Source organism: Salmo salar, chromosome ssa11 (genome assembly GCF_905237065.1).
Source record: "Salmo salar chromosome ssa11, Ssal_v3.1, whole genome shotgun sequence".
In the NCBI taxonomy this organism is placed as follows: domain Eukaryota; kingdom Metazoa; phylum Chordata; class Actinopteri; order Salmoniformes; family Salmonidae; genus Salmo; species Salmo salar.
This window is the reverse complement of record NC_059452.1, coordinates 17,706,814-17,723,777: the sequence shown is the minus strand read 5'-3', so window position 1 is coordinate 17,723,777 and position 16,964 is coordinate 17,706,814. Positions and strand designations below refer to the sequence as shown.

The following is a 16,964-nucleotide window of genomic DNA, read 5'->3' as shown; positions in this document are numbered from 1 at the left end:
CACACACACACAGCTGTTGTTAGAGACACACTGAGGATGTCATAATGACTAGCCTGTTCTCATCATTGTTCAGAACATTCTCCACTTGTCCCTCATCAATGTGTTACATCAAAGTCATTCCCCCTCTCTTCTCCTCTCCTCAGGCAGTCTGCTCAGACAGCCTCCTTTCAATTAGTGCTACATGTCTTTATTCAAATGCTATCTGACAAGAAATGAAGGTAGCATTTATCATTTCCATTCCACATTATACTGTATATGTCATTATTGCAATCCCTTCACTTTGGTGAGGCCATTGTAAAACATCCACATATTATTTACATGCAAATTGTTCATGGAAATATACAATTGAAACACATGTACTGGTCTTATGCTGCAATTATGTGTAGTCTAATGTATACAACCAAAATAACATGTTTCAGGTATGCAGTAGCCAGTGGAGTTTAGCTGGGGGGAGTCAGTCATGTCAGCCCACTGCCCCTCCTACTCCCTCCTCATTGGCCAGCACCCTGAGGGGCTGTCTGCCATTCAACCCTGGCTCTGGGCATGAATGTGAGCATGGCATGGCGTCTGCTCTTACCTGGATGTGGACGGCAGAGGGGTCAGTAAGGTCGGTTGGCATCCTTTGGCCGCTTCAACTGCACCTTCAGCCGCTTCATGCCTATCTGAAAACCATTCATGGCCTGGATAGCCGCCTGGGCACTGGACGGGTTATCGAAGCTCACAAAGCCTGGGACACAAAGTAGGAGGGAGAGTGAAAGAGAGAGAGAGACAGAGTGAAGGAGAGATGGGGAGAGGCAGAGAAAGAAATAATGAAAAGAGGAGGAAAGAGAGAGAGACCTCCTTATTAGCTTTCTGCAATGCAACAACAATGTGCCTTAATTCAGGAGGTAAATTGAAATTCTCTGAAATAAAAACATGATTACACGATTACATGATTACACTAAATAAAGTTTGTAATTTCCACTTTGAAATTTCAGAAATGATATTCCCTTACAAAAAATGTATCAACCCCTACAAAAATGTCCATTATTTATAATCCACATAATAATTCACATTTCCTTTTGCTGCAGGATTATTTTCCTGCTGTAGAAAACTGGCTAAAATTAAGCATAGCAAGGTAAAAGTGTATGTGTGTGTGTGTGTGTGTAGAGTAAGAGGAGCAGGGTTGGAGCATGTTGCCAGGCTCGGAGCGGGGCGTACTGGATGTAGGTTTGGGAAGGTGGAAGGGGCTGTGAGTAGAGGTGTCTCTCCACTGCCTGTGAGTAGAGGTGCCTGCCTCTCCTCTCCTCTCCCTTGCCTATGAGTAGAGGTACCAGCCTCTCCTCTCCCCTGCCTGTGAGTAAAGGTGTGAGCCTCTCCTCTCCTCTCCTCTCCTCTCCTCTCCTCTCCTCTCCTCTCCTCTCCTCTCCTCTCCTCTCCTCTCCTCTCCTCTCCTCTCCTCTCCTCTCCTCTCCTCTCCTCTCCTCTCCTCTCCTCTCCTCTCCTCTCCTCTCCTCTCCTCTCCTCTCCTTTCCCCTGCCTATAAGTAAAGGTGTCAGCCTCTCCTCTTCTCTCCCCAGCCTGTGAATAGAGGTGCCAGCCTCTCCTCTCCCCTGCCCGGCATGTGCTCTGAGTTATCACCTGGGTGTTGGGGCGGAATGAGCCCAGAGCTTTCCACACTGGGACTCCTGCCTGCTCTTATCAGACACCTCCGTGATTGACGGACGGAATTTTCCGCTTGCCAGCTGATTTGATCATGTCGCTATGGGTCCAATTTAATTTGGGGGGAGAGGGCAGGCTTTTGTCAGGTGGGGAGAGATAAGGCTCTTGCTTTTACAAACCCTTTAAACAAACTGAGCAGGGAAGGGCCTGCCAGACAGCAGCGATCCCCCTCACATCCCGCTCTCATCAATCTCAACCTTGCATTTACATCCCAACCCCAAAAGGTGATTGTCAGGGAGGGGGAAAAGGGGAAGAAGAAGAGGGTGAAGAAAGAGAGGACAAAGAAAAGAGCAGACTAGAAGCGTGGTAAATCCTGGCCCCCTTTACACCATGTAAATCAGTCAGCTGCCAGGTTTATTATGATGTTTTATACAGCACCGTACGCTTCAGAAGGACAAGCAGCACTTCACTGGGACACATTCAGTGTACAGCACAATGTAAAACACCCTAAACAGCCTTTGTGAGAGGAGATTGAATACTATCATGTATGAATCATCATTTCATGGTTCCCTCGCAGCTCTTCAGCTGAGAAAACGATGTTCAGTCCTCTGTAAAATCATTGCAGGGTATTACGGACAAGGTTTGATTTGCAGGTGAGAGTGGAGTACTGACAAAGACTACAGTCTTATCATTCTACAGCTCTGCATGACTCCCGGTGCGGTGACTGGTACAGTGTCTAAGCTGTAGGGAACTGCACAGCTAGATGCTGACGGACGTTGTGAAACGGCTTGAAGGGGACTGCTCCCACTTTAAGCCAACCTAAACAATAGAGTGCTGCTTGCTGTTCTTCTAAAAACAGAGGATAATCTATTTCAACGGTAAGTGTTAGTAAGCGAGTGTGTATGCAGTGTTTTCAGAGGACCTTTTAAAATCACATTTTGCTTCCACTTAGAGAGGTGAGCTTTGATCATCCTTAAATGTCAATATTGAGTAACAAACATGGAGGATTAAAATAACAGTGTATCCCAACAGACCTCAGACTAAGACCTTGAAACAGCCAGAAACTCAACATCCTACTCCGTTCAGTGACGGATCCACCATCTTCTTCAGCTGCACATCTGATATTCTGATATTAACACCAACAACTAACAATTGCTAGAGTGGATGTCTTGGTATGCACAATTGCCATGGAAACGGTCTTAATGGTTTTGGAAGGTTGAAACATTATTTTTCACTTTGCCAATGTCACTTTTAAACTGTGACTTTGCCTCATCTCAGTAAGTCAATGACTACCCTGGATTCCATAATGATGACATTGGCACATTGCCTATTGTCAATCACTGAGAATCATAAGGTGTGTGCGCACACACACGCATACACACACCCACACGTATTATGCGTGTATACGTGTGTGTACATGCATTGTGTGTATGTGTGTGTTGCATCTAATGTGCATAGGAAGAATTCAATCTCCCCTTTTGAACTGAAGAGGGATCAAATTGCTTCCCCTGTTGCTGCAGGAGAGTAATGATTTAGTTCACTTAATGCATAGCATCTTCTGTCTAATTTGTTAATGTCTCTCACAAGAGCCCCGGGGCTCAGACTATAAAAAGGAAGGAGAAAAAATGAGAGGTTAAATGATTGTTTTTCAGCCAAGATCTTAATTAATAGCTGCATGGGAAAATAATGGTGAGATGCGTGAGGTCACAGCCTCTTTGTCCTTCCTCATAGAGCAGTGATAGACATGCTATTCTCATCCTAGACAACCCATATAGGAGGCCAGTGGTCCGTTTCTGGAGTCCAGCTCCTCATCTCGTGGGTGCTGCTGTCTAGGGCTCAAACAGGTCTATTATTATCTCCTGAAGATCACACAGTCCACCTGCACATCCTCCACCACCACCCAGACTCATCCCTACAGGCTGTGTGGGAGGAAGGTGTTGGAAATGAGGCTGGGAGGCTGGGTCTCTAGGGGCTATCTATGGAGGCTGGGGAACCATAGTTTTATAGTATGTTTGTTGAAGGTGAAACGCTAATAGCCAGAAGGACTATATTCCCCTATACTACATGTCTAGCTACATGGTGACAGGCATGTACTTGAACTTGGGTAGCTGTGGGCTTAAACTGTAGGTAGTTAGAAACAAATCGCCCCTCCTCCACTCCATCTCACTCTCACCTGCTCCCAGTATCTCATAAGCATCTGCTGATGAGTTGAACTTAAGGAGCGAAGCACGCATCCCCCTCTCTTCTCCTCCCTGCTCACTCGCATGTAACGCCACTTTTAAAATGTTAATTGCAACTTGATTAGGATAGACACAGGGAATAAAGGAAAACACAACTAAATGCAGAATCCAAAATGGGACATGAGAAGATTGCCAAACATCACAGTCGACTTCTCATCCAATTCTTTTTTTTTCTCAGCAGAGATGACAGCTTTGACTCACCAAAACACTTGCTTTGATTGGTCGCCCGGTCCACGAAGACTTTGGCGGAGATGACGTTGCCGAAAGGCAGGAACATTTGCATTAATTCTGCGTCTCCAAACTCCTGGGGCAGATGGTAAATAAACAGGTTGCAGCCTTCCGGCCCTGGAGGGAAATAACAACAACAAACTATAGAGGTTACATGGGGAAATAGAAGGAGAGGACAGGCAGAGCATACATGATGACATAAGCCCAGTGTCTGCCCCAATTACTAGCTGACAGTAGGACAGGACTGACTGGCTCCCAATCTCGCTTCAGTCTCCACACACACCCAGGTGCCACATACAGTACATGGCCTTCTGATGAGGAGAGAGAGAGAGAGAGAGAGAGAGAGAGAGAAGAGAGAGAGAGAGAGAGAGAGAGAGAGAGAGAAGAGAGAAAGAGAGAGAGAGAGAGAGATGTGGGCTGCACTAGTGGCTGCATGGATTGTTCCCTGTCTCATTGCTCGGGGATGATAGCATGACGAGATGAGTCTGTGGCTAGTGAGAAGGCTGATAAGAGGCTGTTGCTGACTGACTCCCTGGCCCAGATAGAGGACACACACAGTATGATAGAGAGCTGTGGTTTTACAGTCTGAGCTTATGGCTTTATTCTGCCTGTTTGTTAGTTTAGGTGTGTCTCATGAAATGGGGGCTGCTGCGGCTGCAGTCTCTTGGAGGCTGCAGACTGGGAGACCAGCCAACAGCCAAGCCAGAGAGGGAAGGATCCAGATCTGAGTCAGAGACAGGCCAGTGGAGCTGACACACTGTCTGCAGGAGGAGCAGCTCTGTGGCTTAATGTACACAGCATACACAAAGTATAGCAGTCACATAACCCTAACGCAAGCTTAATTTAACTCAAGGATGGGGGCAGGTAGACCACAATGCTTGGGCGAAACACACTGAAATAAAATTATCCCCCTTATGCAATGTTAGAACACTTAGAGTAATTTCAGATTTTCCACGTTGACTAATAATCATATTTATAACCATCACATACTGTACAATAACATAAATGAATAATTATATCTGGCAAACAGTGTCAGGAAGAGTGATTTACCATTACAGCATATCCTATGCTTTATTACATTTAATGCTGTGGTACTAACACTAAACTAGGAATGTTAATAAATGATTATGCATGCAGCTAATTAATCTAATGAATATTCATAACCACTTAAACACATTGTAATGGACTGATTAACCAGTCGAACACTGCGAGTTTGAATTAGTGCAGTTTTTGAATAATGACAGAGTAACTTTTCCATCTTGCTGCCTGCTAATGTTAAACTCCTTTTAAATGAAGTTCTCTTTTTCTCCCATTTTCCAGCCCAGTGTTTCCTCTCCCTGGCTAATTCAAAGCAGCCGTACATTAGAATGGAACATGGTAATTATCACCTTTTATCTTGGGTGGGCGCGCCCGCTAGCTCTTACCTTCTCTCTGTTGCTGGGGGATGATGGTGGGTTGCTGGGGGAACGCTTGACTGATTGGTGCATAGGCGGCAGGGTAGGCTGCTGTTGCAAAGAGAAGGAGAAGAGCCAGAGTGGAATATTACATCTCCATTTGCGACAACTTAAATCATTATTCTATTGTTCACGTCCTCCAGACACTGAATAAATAAATTGCATTACGGCTTGGAGCCCGAGCTCATTTTCATTGTGGATCACTACACAAAGGGAATGCACTGTCTAAACAGGGACACATACAATACAGGAACGAGAGCCTATTCCTATCCTGATACATGGTTAAAGAGGAGATGTCTCAGTGTCTGTCTATCTATGTCACGATCATGTAGAGGGGTGTCCGGAACACAGTTCTCAGTGTACTTTTGGAATTAAGATTTTTGTGTGGGTGTATAATCAAGTCCAATGGAAATCCGTTCAAATCCTAATGTAAAGTTTCCTAATCCTGGAGAAAATTGGCCAGTCCTCTGGGCTATCTTTAGCAGCCATAGTGTCTGCTAGAGTGACAGAGAGGGAGAGAGGGAGAGAGTGAGAGCGATAGAGAAAGAGATGGAGGAGAGAGGGGAGGAGTGAGGAGAGGCAGGTCACCTGCGTAGTGCTGCACACCGGCGTAAGCCTGCTGGAGAGGGTCAGTCACTGTAGGACTCTGTGCTGCAGAGAGAGAAAGAGAGAGAGAGAGGGAGAGAGAGAAAGAGGGAGAGAGAGAAAGAGAGGGAGAGGGAGATAAAGCGAGAGAGAGAAAGAAAAAGAAAGAAAAGAGAGAGATGGAGAGAGAGAAAGAGAGAAAGAGAGGGAGAGCGGGAGAGAGAGGCAGAGGACAGAGTCACACATAGATTAGAGTTGTCATATTTCACAGTTCTTCAAAATTCCTGTTCGCCCCCCAGATGTTTGCATCAAATATTAACAACATGCCAAACAAACTGCTTTGTGGTTCATTATCACTGCAGCTGCCTTACATAATGCATCAAGGAGTCAAGTGCATAATGATGTGTCAGTTGTTCAGGAATCATCAGGAGCATACAGCATTAAGAAGCTAAGGAGGAGCTTCTGAGGCTCATCATATTAACCATAATGCACTGATGGATGCACTGACTCACTCATCATGAATGTCAAACTCATATTTGACTCTCAGAAACACCGTCACACTCCTATTCTGATTGCAGTATGGCAGTCACCTAAGACTATCTTGCCAGGTCTCCCTCTACAAAAATATCATATATAATGGTTTTATCCTAGTTAAGAAAAGGCTACATGTCAAATGAATGAAACTGCTGTTAAATTGGCTCACCTGAGTAGAGGTGAATCCCATTGGCTGTCTCACCTGGGTAGGGGTGGATCCCATTGGTGTAGATTGGCTCGTTGGTAGGCTGACCGTTGGTCTGGGGCGGGAGGGATGCGAACCCGTTGACCCCCATGGGTGCTGCTAGGCTGGGCACGGCCGTGGCATTGATACCCGGCGGCGTGCTGGTGCCTGTAAATAGAGCAACCCTGTTTCATTACTGGGACCACAGGCCATGGTGGACATGGTTCACACTCCACAGTCTGCAGCCTCTCTCTGACCAGCGTCTAATTGGACACTGGGGCTGGGGCCTCTCTGTCTGTTAGTGGCCTCAGCCTCTCCCCCTGGTCACATTTCAGGTTTGTCACCTTGTCCATGCTCTCTCGTCTTCTGCCAGATGGATTATTATTCTTCTCCCTAATCCCGGTGAAGGGCATTTAAGTCATGTAGGATTAAATTTGATAGGCATTACCTGGGTGTATGTAGGCTTTGTGGATTACAGATGGTGGATGGATGCAGAGGTGACTGAGCCACTTTATTTAATTCATTTAGAGAGACGCGTGGAGCCCCTGTCTTGGGCCAGTCAGCCTACTTAGTGTCGAGCCATCAAAGCTCTTCACGACAAGGGCCAGGAAGACAGGTCAAACTCAGGTCCAGGATTATCTCCCACAAATCTTTGCTCGTATATTGTATAGTCAAGGACTTTGCATCCAAAGTCATCAGATTGGCCGTGTTCCCGGAAACACACAAACAGTGGCCCATGAGAGAGAGAGAGAGAGAGAGAGAGAGAGAGAGAGAGAGAGAGAGAGAGAGAGAGAGAGAGAGAGAGAGAGAAAGAGAGAGAAAGACCTAACCCACTCTATTAAATTAGTCAAAACAGGAACATTTTACAGAAATTAATAAGGAAATTATCTCAACAGAGAAAAATGTCCTCATGTGTGCTACCTATATTCCCCCAATAGAATCCCCATACTTTAATGATGACAGCTTCTCCATCCTAGAGGGGGAGATCAACCATTTCCAGGCCCAGGGACATGTAGTAGTTTGTGGCGACCTAAATGTCAGAACTGGACAAGAATCTGACACTCTCAGCACACAGGGGAAAAAACACCTACCTGGAGGTGACAGCATTTCCTCCTCCATATGCCCCCCTAGACACAACTACGACAACATAACCAACATAACCAACAAAAAGTCCTGCAGCTCTGTCGGACGCTGGGTATGTACATAGTCAATGGTAGGCTTCGAGGGGACTCCTATGGGAGGTACACATATAGGTAATCTCTTGGAAGTAGTACTGTAGACTACTTTATCACTGACCTCAACCCAACATCTCTTAGAGGGTTCACAGCCAGTCCACTGACACCCCTATCAGATCACAGCAAAATCACAGTCTACTTGAACAGAGCTATGTTCAATCATGAGGCATCAAAGCCAAAGGAACTGAATAATATTAAGAAATGCTATAGATGAAAGGAAAGTAGTGTGGAAATCAGGCAACAACAAATAGGCAACAATTAGGCAACAACAAATTAAATTACTTCTAGACAACTTCCTGGACAAAATGTTTCACTGTAATAGTGAAGGTGTAAACTTGGCAGTAGAAAACCTAAACAGTATATTTGACCTCTCAGCTTCCCAATCAAATCTAAAGAATTCAAGCAGACAACCTAAGAAAATGAACAACAATGACAAATGGTTTGATGAAGAATGCAAAAACCTAAGAAAGAAATTGAGAAACCTGTCCAACCAAAAATATAGAGACCCAGAAAACCCGAGTCTCGCATTCAAACAACAAGTGTGCGGTTAAAATTGGCAAAAAACACAAACATTTCTTTCCACAGGGTCAGGGGGTGAGATAGGGATGCAGCTTAAGCCCAACCCTCTTCAACATATACATCAACAAATTGGCAATGGGAATGTGAACAGTCTTCAGCACCTGGCCTCACCCTACTAGAATTTGAAGTAAAATGTCTACTATTTGCTGATGATCTGGTGCTTCTGGCCCCAACCACAGAGGTTCTACTGCAGCACCTAGATCTTCTGCACAGATTGTGTCAGACCTGGGCCCTGACAGTAAATCTCAGTAAGACAAAAATAATGGTGTTGCAAAAAATGTCCAGTTGCCAGGACAATGAATAGAAATTCCATCTAGATACCGTAGCCCTTGGGCACACAAAAAACTATACATACCTCGGCCTAAGGTAACTTCCACAAAGCTATGAATGATCTGAGAGACAAGGCAAGAAGGGCCTTCTATGCATTCAAAAGGAACCAAAAATCTGACCTACAAATTAGAAGCAGTTATAGAACCCATTGCCATTTATGGTTGTGAGGTCTGGGGTCCACTCACCAACCAAGAATTCCCAAAATGGGACAGACACCAAATTGAGAGACTCCGCATGCCGAATTCTACAAATATATCCTCTGTGTACAACGTAAAACACCAAATAATGCATGCAGTGCAGAATTAGGCCGATACCCGAAAATGATCAAAATCCAGAAAAGAGCCGTTAAATTCTACAACCATCTAAAAGGAAGCGATTCCCAAACCTTCCATAACAAAGCCATCACCTACAGAGAAATTAACCTGGAGAAGAGCCTCCTAAGCAAGCTGGTCCTGGGGCTCTGTTCACAAACACAAACAGACCCCACAGAGCCCCAGGACAGCAACACAATTAGACCCAATCAAATCATGACAAATCTCAAATATAATTACTTGACACATTGGAAAGAATTTACAAAAAAACTAAGCAAACTAGAATGCTATTTGGCCCTTAACAGAGAGTACACAAATGCAGAATACCTGACCAATGTGACTGACCCAAACTAAGGAAAGATTTGACTATGTACAGACTCAGTGAGCATAGCCTTGCTATTGAGAAAGGCCACTGAAGGCAGACCTGGCTCTCAAGAGAAGACAGGCAATGTGCACACTGCCCACAAAATGAGGTGGAAACTGAGCTGCACTTCCTAACCTCCTGCCAAATGTATGATCATATTAGAGGCACATATTTCCCTCAGATTACACAGACCCACAAAGAATTCGAAAACAAATCCAATTTTGATTAACTCCCATATCTATTGTGTAAAATACCACAGTGTGCAATCACAGCAGCAAGATTTGTGACCTGTTGCCACAAGAAAAGGCCAACCAGTGAAAAACAAACACCATTGTAAATACAACACATATTTATGTTGATTTATTTTCCCTTTTGTACTTTAACTATTTGCACATCAGTACAACACTGTATATAGACATAATATGACATTTGAAATGTCTTTATTCTTTTGGAACTTTTGTGAGTATAATCGTTATTGTTTATTTCACATTTGTTTATTATGTATTTCACTTGCTTTGGCAATGTAAACATATGTTTCCCATGCCAATAAAGCCCCTTAAATTGAAAATGAAATGGAAATTGAATTGAGAGAGAGAGAGATGGAGAGAGGGAGAGAGACTGGGAGAGGGAGAGAAAAAAAGAGAGAGGCCGTACACTGTGGCGGCCAATGAGGGCCGGGGGATGTCATACATCATAACCCATCATGCCTCACTCACGACACGTCTTCTCTATCTTACTTTAGGGCCCTCTGTCACTCTGGCAATGTCATCTCTAACTTCACCACTACCAAAAGGGCACACAATTTTTTCTCTAGACTTCACCACTACCAAAAGGCAGACAGTTTTTTTCTCCCTTTTAAAAGAGACAGAGATGAAAAGAAACCTGATAACGTCTAAAGAAATGTACTAACAGCCAGGGCAGAATACATTACATTAGCACGGCTTGTACAAGGCTCACTAATGAATATAGTGAAGTATTACAGGCACGTAGGAGGGAGGGTTGGGGAAGGACGGGGAGTCCAGTCCTGGCTGTGTATTTGTACCTGAGGAGGGTGTCATTGGGGCAGCCACCAGACCGTTGACGTTGAAAGCTGCCATTTGCTGCATTTGTGCCGCAGCGATGGCTGCCATGGGGTTTAGATACGAGTTCTGGGTCGCCGCCATTAGTGCTGCTTGCTGTTGCATCATCTGCTGTGGCATTGAAGAGAGAGAGAGGAAGGGGAGGTGAGGGAAAGAGGAGGGAGAAGGAGGCAGTGGGAGAGAGAGGGAGGGAGAGAGAGAGAGAGAGGCAGGGTGAAATCGCCGCAGGACGAGGGGCATGTTTACTTTCACATCACTGTTTGCTTGGTCATGTTGTTGAATAGACAGGTCTCTGTTGCCACGGAGCCCTGCTACTTAACAGCACCGCTGCTTTACAGTGCTGCTGCTCATTACAAACAACAGATAACGCAATATAATGAGATGACGCTAGAGAGCAGACAGACAGACAGACAGACAGACAGACAGACAGACAGACAGACAGACAGACAGACAGACAGACAGACAGACAGACAGACAGACAGACAGACAGACAGACAGACAGACAGACAGACAGACAGACAGACAGACAGACAGACTGCTTTACTGTGCGTGAGTGGGTGATTCTCACCTGGCAGGGCGAGCTGTTAGTTACAGTGTGAGTGCAAACTCTACAGTTTCCAAACTTGAGGAGATGTTAACTTCAGGTGTGAACATAGATAGACAGAGTGTGTATAGCTAGCTATCAGGAGGAGCCGTGACTCGCATGCGCAGAGTGTAAAAGCTCACCGTCTCCTCCCCCGTAGAGCCGAGACTTACAGCGTGAGAGTAGGCGCCATAGGCCCCAAACTGGATGGTCATGGGGCTGAAGATGCCGAGCTGGCCCGCCATCTGATGCATCCTACGCAGGGTCCGCTCCTTGTCCGTGTCGGCAAACTTCACCACCAGGCTGGAGGACGCCCCCTGGGGATACGCACACTGCAATCAGTCAAGACAACACACATCTCAGCACTGGACAGACACACACCACACTCAGTCATACACATTCCTCAATGACTATGCACACACCTCAGCGCTGGACACACACCAACCTACTCATACGCACACCATACTGAGTCATGACCACACACACTACACAACACCAGACACACACCACACAACACCAGACACACACCACACAACACCAGACACACACCACACAACACCAGACACACACCACACAAGGTCTGAGCTGACTCAGTGCATGTTTTGAATGACTCCAATCTGAGCTGTGTAGAGACAGTGGGAATAGTAGATGATCTGTGGGTTTAGTGAACTTTAGACTACTAGTGTACACACTGAGTGTACAAAACATTAGGAACACCTGCTCTCTCCATGACATAGACTGACCAGGTGAATCCAGGTGAAAGCTATGATCCCTTATCAATGTCACTTGTTAAATCCACTTCAATCAGTGTAGCTGAAGGGGAGGAGACAGGTTAAAACATTATTTTAAAGTCTTGAGACAATTGAGACATGGATTGTGTATGTGTGCCATTCAGAGATTGAAAGGGAAAAACTAAATATTGAAGTGCTATTAAAAAGGGCATGGTAGCAGGTGTCAGGCGTAACGGTTTGTGTCACAAACTGCAACACCGCTGTTTTTTTTACACAACAGTTTCCCGTGTGTATCAAGAATAGTCCACCACCCAAAGGACATCCAGACAACTTGACACAACTGTGGGAAGCATTGGAGTCAACATGGGTCAGCATCCCTGTGGAACGCTTTCGACACCTTGTAGAGTCCATGCCCCGACAAATTGAGGCTGTTCTGAGTGCAAAGGGGAGGGGGGAGGGGTGCAACTCAATATTAGGAAGGCATTCCTAATGTTTGGTATACTCAGTGTACATTGGAGTGAACTGTGATCCTTAGTGTGGTCCCAGAGTAGTCCCAGTCCCCCTCCTGCCGCTCAACTGAATACGATACTCCATAATGAGGTCTGACTGGAGCCTTTGGCGTGCACAGGGAGAAGTATTGACTAATGACAGTGCCTTATGGCAGATATAGTGCTGTATTGACGTCTGTGCTTCTGAGTTTGGATCCAATTAAATCATTTGAGAGACAGAGACCAGAGTCAGTTCTTCATATGATGTCCAGGGAAAGGAGAGGAGAGGAGGGGAGGGGAGAGGAGCAGAGAGGAGAGGAGCGGAGCGGAGAGGAGAGGAGAGGAGAGGAGAGGAGAGGAGAGGAGAGGAGAGGAGAGGAGAGGAGAGGAGAGGAGAGGAGAGGAGAGGAGAGGAGAGGAGAGGAGAGGAGAGGAGGCTGCCAGACAGGCATAGAGACAGACACAGAAAGCCTCAGACACTGTCAAGAGGCCCAGATGCCATTTAATTCCAGCCAGTGCACGCTGCGCTGAGAGAGAGAGATACCCAGGAACTGCTTCTGTGGTTGCACCCAGGAAAGGACAGAAGGACACAGGCAGCCAGGGGGAAGTCAGGATGTGATTAGCCAGATCATAAAAGCAAAGGCACGGGGAGAGAAAAGGACTCCATAATCATAACTTGTATGATTATCTTTCATATAATGTGTCATCTTGACAGGGTCAGCACAAATGCCTGCTTTGATTTGTATTTTGATTTCAATATTTCCTTGCACAGTACAAATCGTAAAGAGATGGAAACTACAGGGAGACAGCGAGAGATGAGGACTAGTGTGTGTATGTGTGTGTGTGTGTGTGTGTGTGTGTGTGTGTGTGTGTGTGTGTGTGTGTGTGTGTGTGTGTGTGTGTGTGTGTGTGTGTGTGTGTGTGTGTGTGTGTGTGTGTGTGTGTGTGTATGTGTGTGTGTCAACAGCCAGAATGTAACCACTACTGGGTCCCAAAAGCAAAAGCAAAACAGAACAAACACAAAGTCCCCCAACAAACAGAAACAAACCAACTGCCTCACGCGGTGAATGTGAATTCAGTGAGTGAGTGTTGAGCCCATCCACCAATAATAGTGTGTGTGTCTCCTAGACTGTGCAGTAGAGGCTGGGTGGGTGTCGGGAGGGGTGTCAGCCTGCACCCTGGGGGGACAGTGTGTGTCATGTTGGATTCTTCCTGTCAGAGGAGCCAGCCCTCTTCATCCCTACACCTGCCAGCCAGCGCCTCACCTCAGGCCAAGGGGGACCCATCTGGTTCTGCTCCCAAGATGCCATTTCAATTAGCTGAATCAATATGGCGGAGTGCCGCCCTAATGGTACACTGTTTTGTCCTTTCTCATTTCATTTCCTTCCCACCTCCTGACCTTTCACTGTTCTTTTCCTATCTTCTGCTGGGGCCGGTGGAGGGACGGGGCTGTCGGTTTTAATGAGGTCTGCGCTGAGCAAACATCCCTCCAGCGCCTCTCCGAACGGCCGCACCGCACCTCTGCACTGCTCCCGCTTCCCTTTTCCTTTAACAGAGCGAGGGGCTGGCACTTAGATCACATTCATCTTCTGCTTTATGTAGCTGTGTATTCCTTTATCTATTTATAACCATTTTTCATTAACAATTCTTCATTTATTCATGAAGAACACATTGTGAGCAGCAAGAAGAAGGCTTGGGAAGGGTAGCGCTCCGGGCAGCCTCTACTCAAAGAACTGTGACTCAGGACTCACTGGTGTCTCCCCGCCTGCATAGTGCAGAGCAGAGTAGCGTATCAGGGAGCAAGATACAGTCTGCAGAGCCAGCCTAAAGTAGCACTAAAACTGAAACACTACCACAGCTCCTATTCACTATGGTACTGGAGAGAGAACAAACTGTGCTGGGCTTAGAATCTTACTCTCAAAAAATACCCTAAAACAGAATTGACTCAGTCAGAGCCTCTTCACCCTATCGAAACATATCTCGTGTCAGAACAAAGGATTTCATACCTTCTACTTTCTGTTATTCTACCTGATACATCCTGACTGGATCTCCAGCCCAATCTCTAGGAGAGAGAGGGGACTTCAGAGGGAGAACTCACTGGAAGGGATCAGAGGACATCATCCATCTGAAAAAAACTGGGAATAATTCAGCCACTAGATATTCTCTCTCTCTCTCTCTCTCTCTCTCTCTCTCTCTCTCTCTCTCTCTCTCTCTCTCTCTCTCTCTCTCTCTCTCCCAGCAGAAAATCATAACCTGACAAACATACAAAAATAATAACCTCCAACGGCATGACTCCTATCTCCAAATAAAATGAATCCAGTGAATTTGATAAGGGGCAACAGGGAGCCTTCACTTTTGATGGGTACAGCTGAGGAATTTGTCACAGGTTCAATAACTAATCTAATTTTGAGAACACACTTGACTTGTGAAAAACTCACATTGGATTTTGTGTACAGGCCAAAACGTGAAAAAAAAAGAAGGAAATGTAATTGAGGGATTAGAAATAAGCTACAAGAGTAAAACGGCATTAGGTTTTTATCTGCTCATAGCCCTGGTATGAAGACACTGGTGTAAAGTGGGTACTATACAGACATGTAAACACACACAGACTTTATCCTCAGCAGAAGCTTATGACGACACAATATGGCCAATAACGTGTGGAAGCCTGTCTTAACAGAATACTAATGACAAACCATTACTTTACTATCATAATGGCAACCATGTAGAATGGTTCTGTAATCATTCAACTTATATACTTCATGGACATAGCAGAAATTCCAGTCTCCTCAATAGGATGTAAAAACAGAGAATGCTTTGTAAGCTGTTGCACTAAAATAGTCCTCTAAACCCTGGTTTAGTGACATTATTGGGCTCCATCCTTGCTGAAAGGGTTAAACCCAAAGCCGTAAATGACATAATCAAATAAAAGACAAGTTTGTCCAGTAATTGGATGAGGCCTCCATGTGGATCTCCAGTTCAACTCCAGTTGAACCAGTCTCTTCACATCCCCGTGGGCCTGATGGGAGGTATGTGTCTCAGTCTGTCTGTCTGTCTTTTTGTCTGCATTGGTCCATACTGTTCACCAGTGGAAGTGGAAACATGATCTACCCACTACACTCACCCACTTTAACAACGCACACAAACACACCATTAAAATACAAACCATATCAACACTATTTACATGAAGTAAATACCTAGCCAAATACACACACAGTGTAAGCAATCTCAAGCAATAAAAGTTTTTCTTCTCGTACTAGTATCTGTGTTAGAAATTGGATCATGCTTTCATCCAGCGTAGGAGAGAGAAAGAGAGAGAGAGAGTATTATGTGTTATGCTCTTTAGCTTTGTGCTATCTCTCATTAATCTGGCTCTCCACTACCTCTCTTTCTCTCCCTTCCCTCCTCTCACACACTGTCTCACGCCTGCCAACACTACTGTGCTCAGCAGACCCTGTCACCGCCAGTGCGACACAGAACACGGCCATGTCTGCAATTTGCTGGGTGCTGTCTGCCCCCGGCTCTGCCATTTGAAGCCCTGCCACCTGTGTCTCCGCCTTTTTTAGTTCTCTCGCTCTCTCTCTCTCTCTCTCTCTCTCTCTCTCTCTCTCTCTCTCTCTCTCTCCCCACAGCCTTAATTCAACAGCTGAACCAAGAGAGCGTCGGCCTGTTTGGAGCCTGATTACCTTTTAAGTTCAATTAGGGGCACCTGCAATCTGCATCAATTAAAGGCCTGACCTGATCTATCAGCCGCTGCCCTTCGGTGGCGTCCCTCGCCCTTTCCCTTCATTACCATTGCTTTCATTACCACCCAATGTATTTTGGTCTGTGCAGGTATTATTTACGGCCGGGTGTGGCTGCCAGCTAACACAGATGCTCTAGAGTTGAACATTAAGAGAGAGCTCTTTGTGCGAGACTGGTCCAGACCCCACAGCTGGCAGTAGGTTAGAGAGCCTCTCTGGATCCTGCCTCCTGTTAGTCGGTTGTTGGCGACATGTGGCACTGATATTATCCAAATGAACTGCATCCCCTTCGGTATCAAAGCCTTAGCTCGGTACTAATGGCCACCTTGCCTATTAATCTGACTGGGACTTGGACGTAGGATATAGAAGTAACAGGTGCAGGGGTTGAGGGAGAGATATGGATAATATAGATTATTAATGAGCTTTTGGATGGCTCTGGATACAACTCCGGGTCTGTTTGGGGCTCCATATGTCGCCTTGGACAGTTCATCTGCCGTTGAGCAAATCTCAAGTGATTTAGCTGGCTTTGGTACTGACCCTATGTTACTGCAGGCTAGGCAGGGCAGGGGCTCAGCGCAGCAACAGACATACAAACCCAAAGTTGTTTTTTTACCCCTCCCTAAGCTTGTGACTTCTAATGCTATTGCAAAACGTGTCA

The 16,964-nt window shown here is 45.7% G+C and overlaps 1 protein-coding gene across 28 annotated transcripts in view; it reads right to left on the bottom strand.

Annotated features, from left to right (window-relative positions):
* The window catches only part of LOC106562123 (CUGBP Elav-like family member 4), a 175,254-nt gene that overhangs the window by 12,855 nt on the left and 145,435 nt on the right, over positions 1-16,964 (bottom strand). For 3 of the 28 annotated variants that reach the window (XM_014126728.2, XM_014126730.2, XM_045689118.1), the window contains 7 exons: positions 11,491-11,679; positions 10,728-10,875; positions 6,852-7,034; positions 6,152-6,214; positions 5,534-5,614; positions 4,083-4,250; positions 578-727 (listed from right to left, as the gene is read on the bottom strand). In XM_014126728.2, coding sequence (XP_013982203.1) covers positions 600-727; positions 4,083-4,250; positions 5,534-5,614; positions 6,152-6,214; positions 6,852-7,034; positions 10,728-10,875; positions 11,491-11,679 — 960 coding nt within the window. In that variant the 3' untranslated portion in view covers positions 578-599. The remainder of the gene's footprint in view (positions 1-577; positions 728-4,082; positions 4,251-5,533; positions 5,615-6,151; positions 6,215-6,851; positions 7,035-10,727; positions 10,876-11,490; positions 11,680-16,964) is intronic. The other 25 variants (XM_014126741.2, XM_014126739.2, XM_045689115.1 and 22 more) reach the window with 20 other exon arrangements.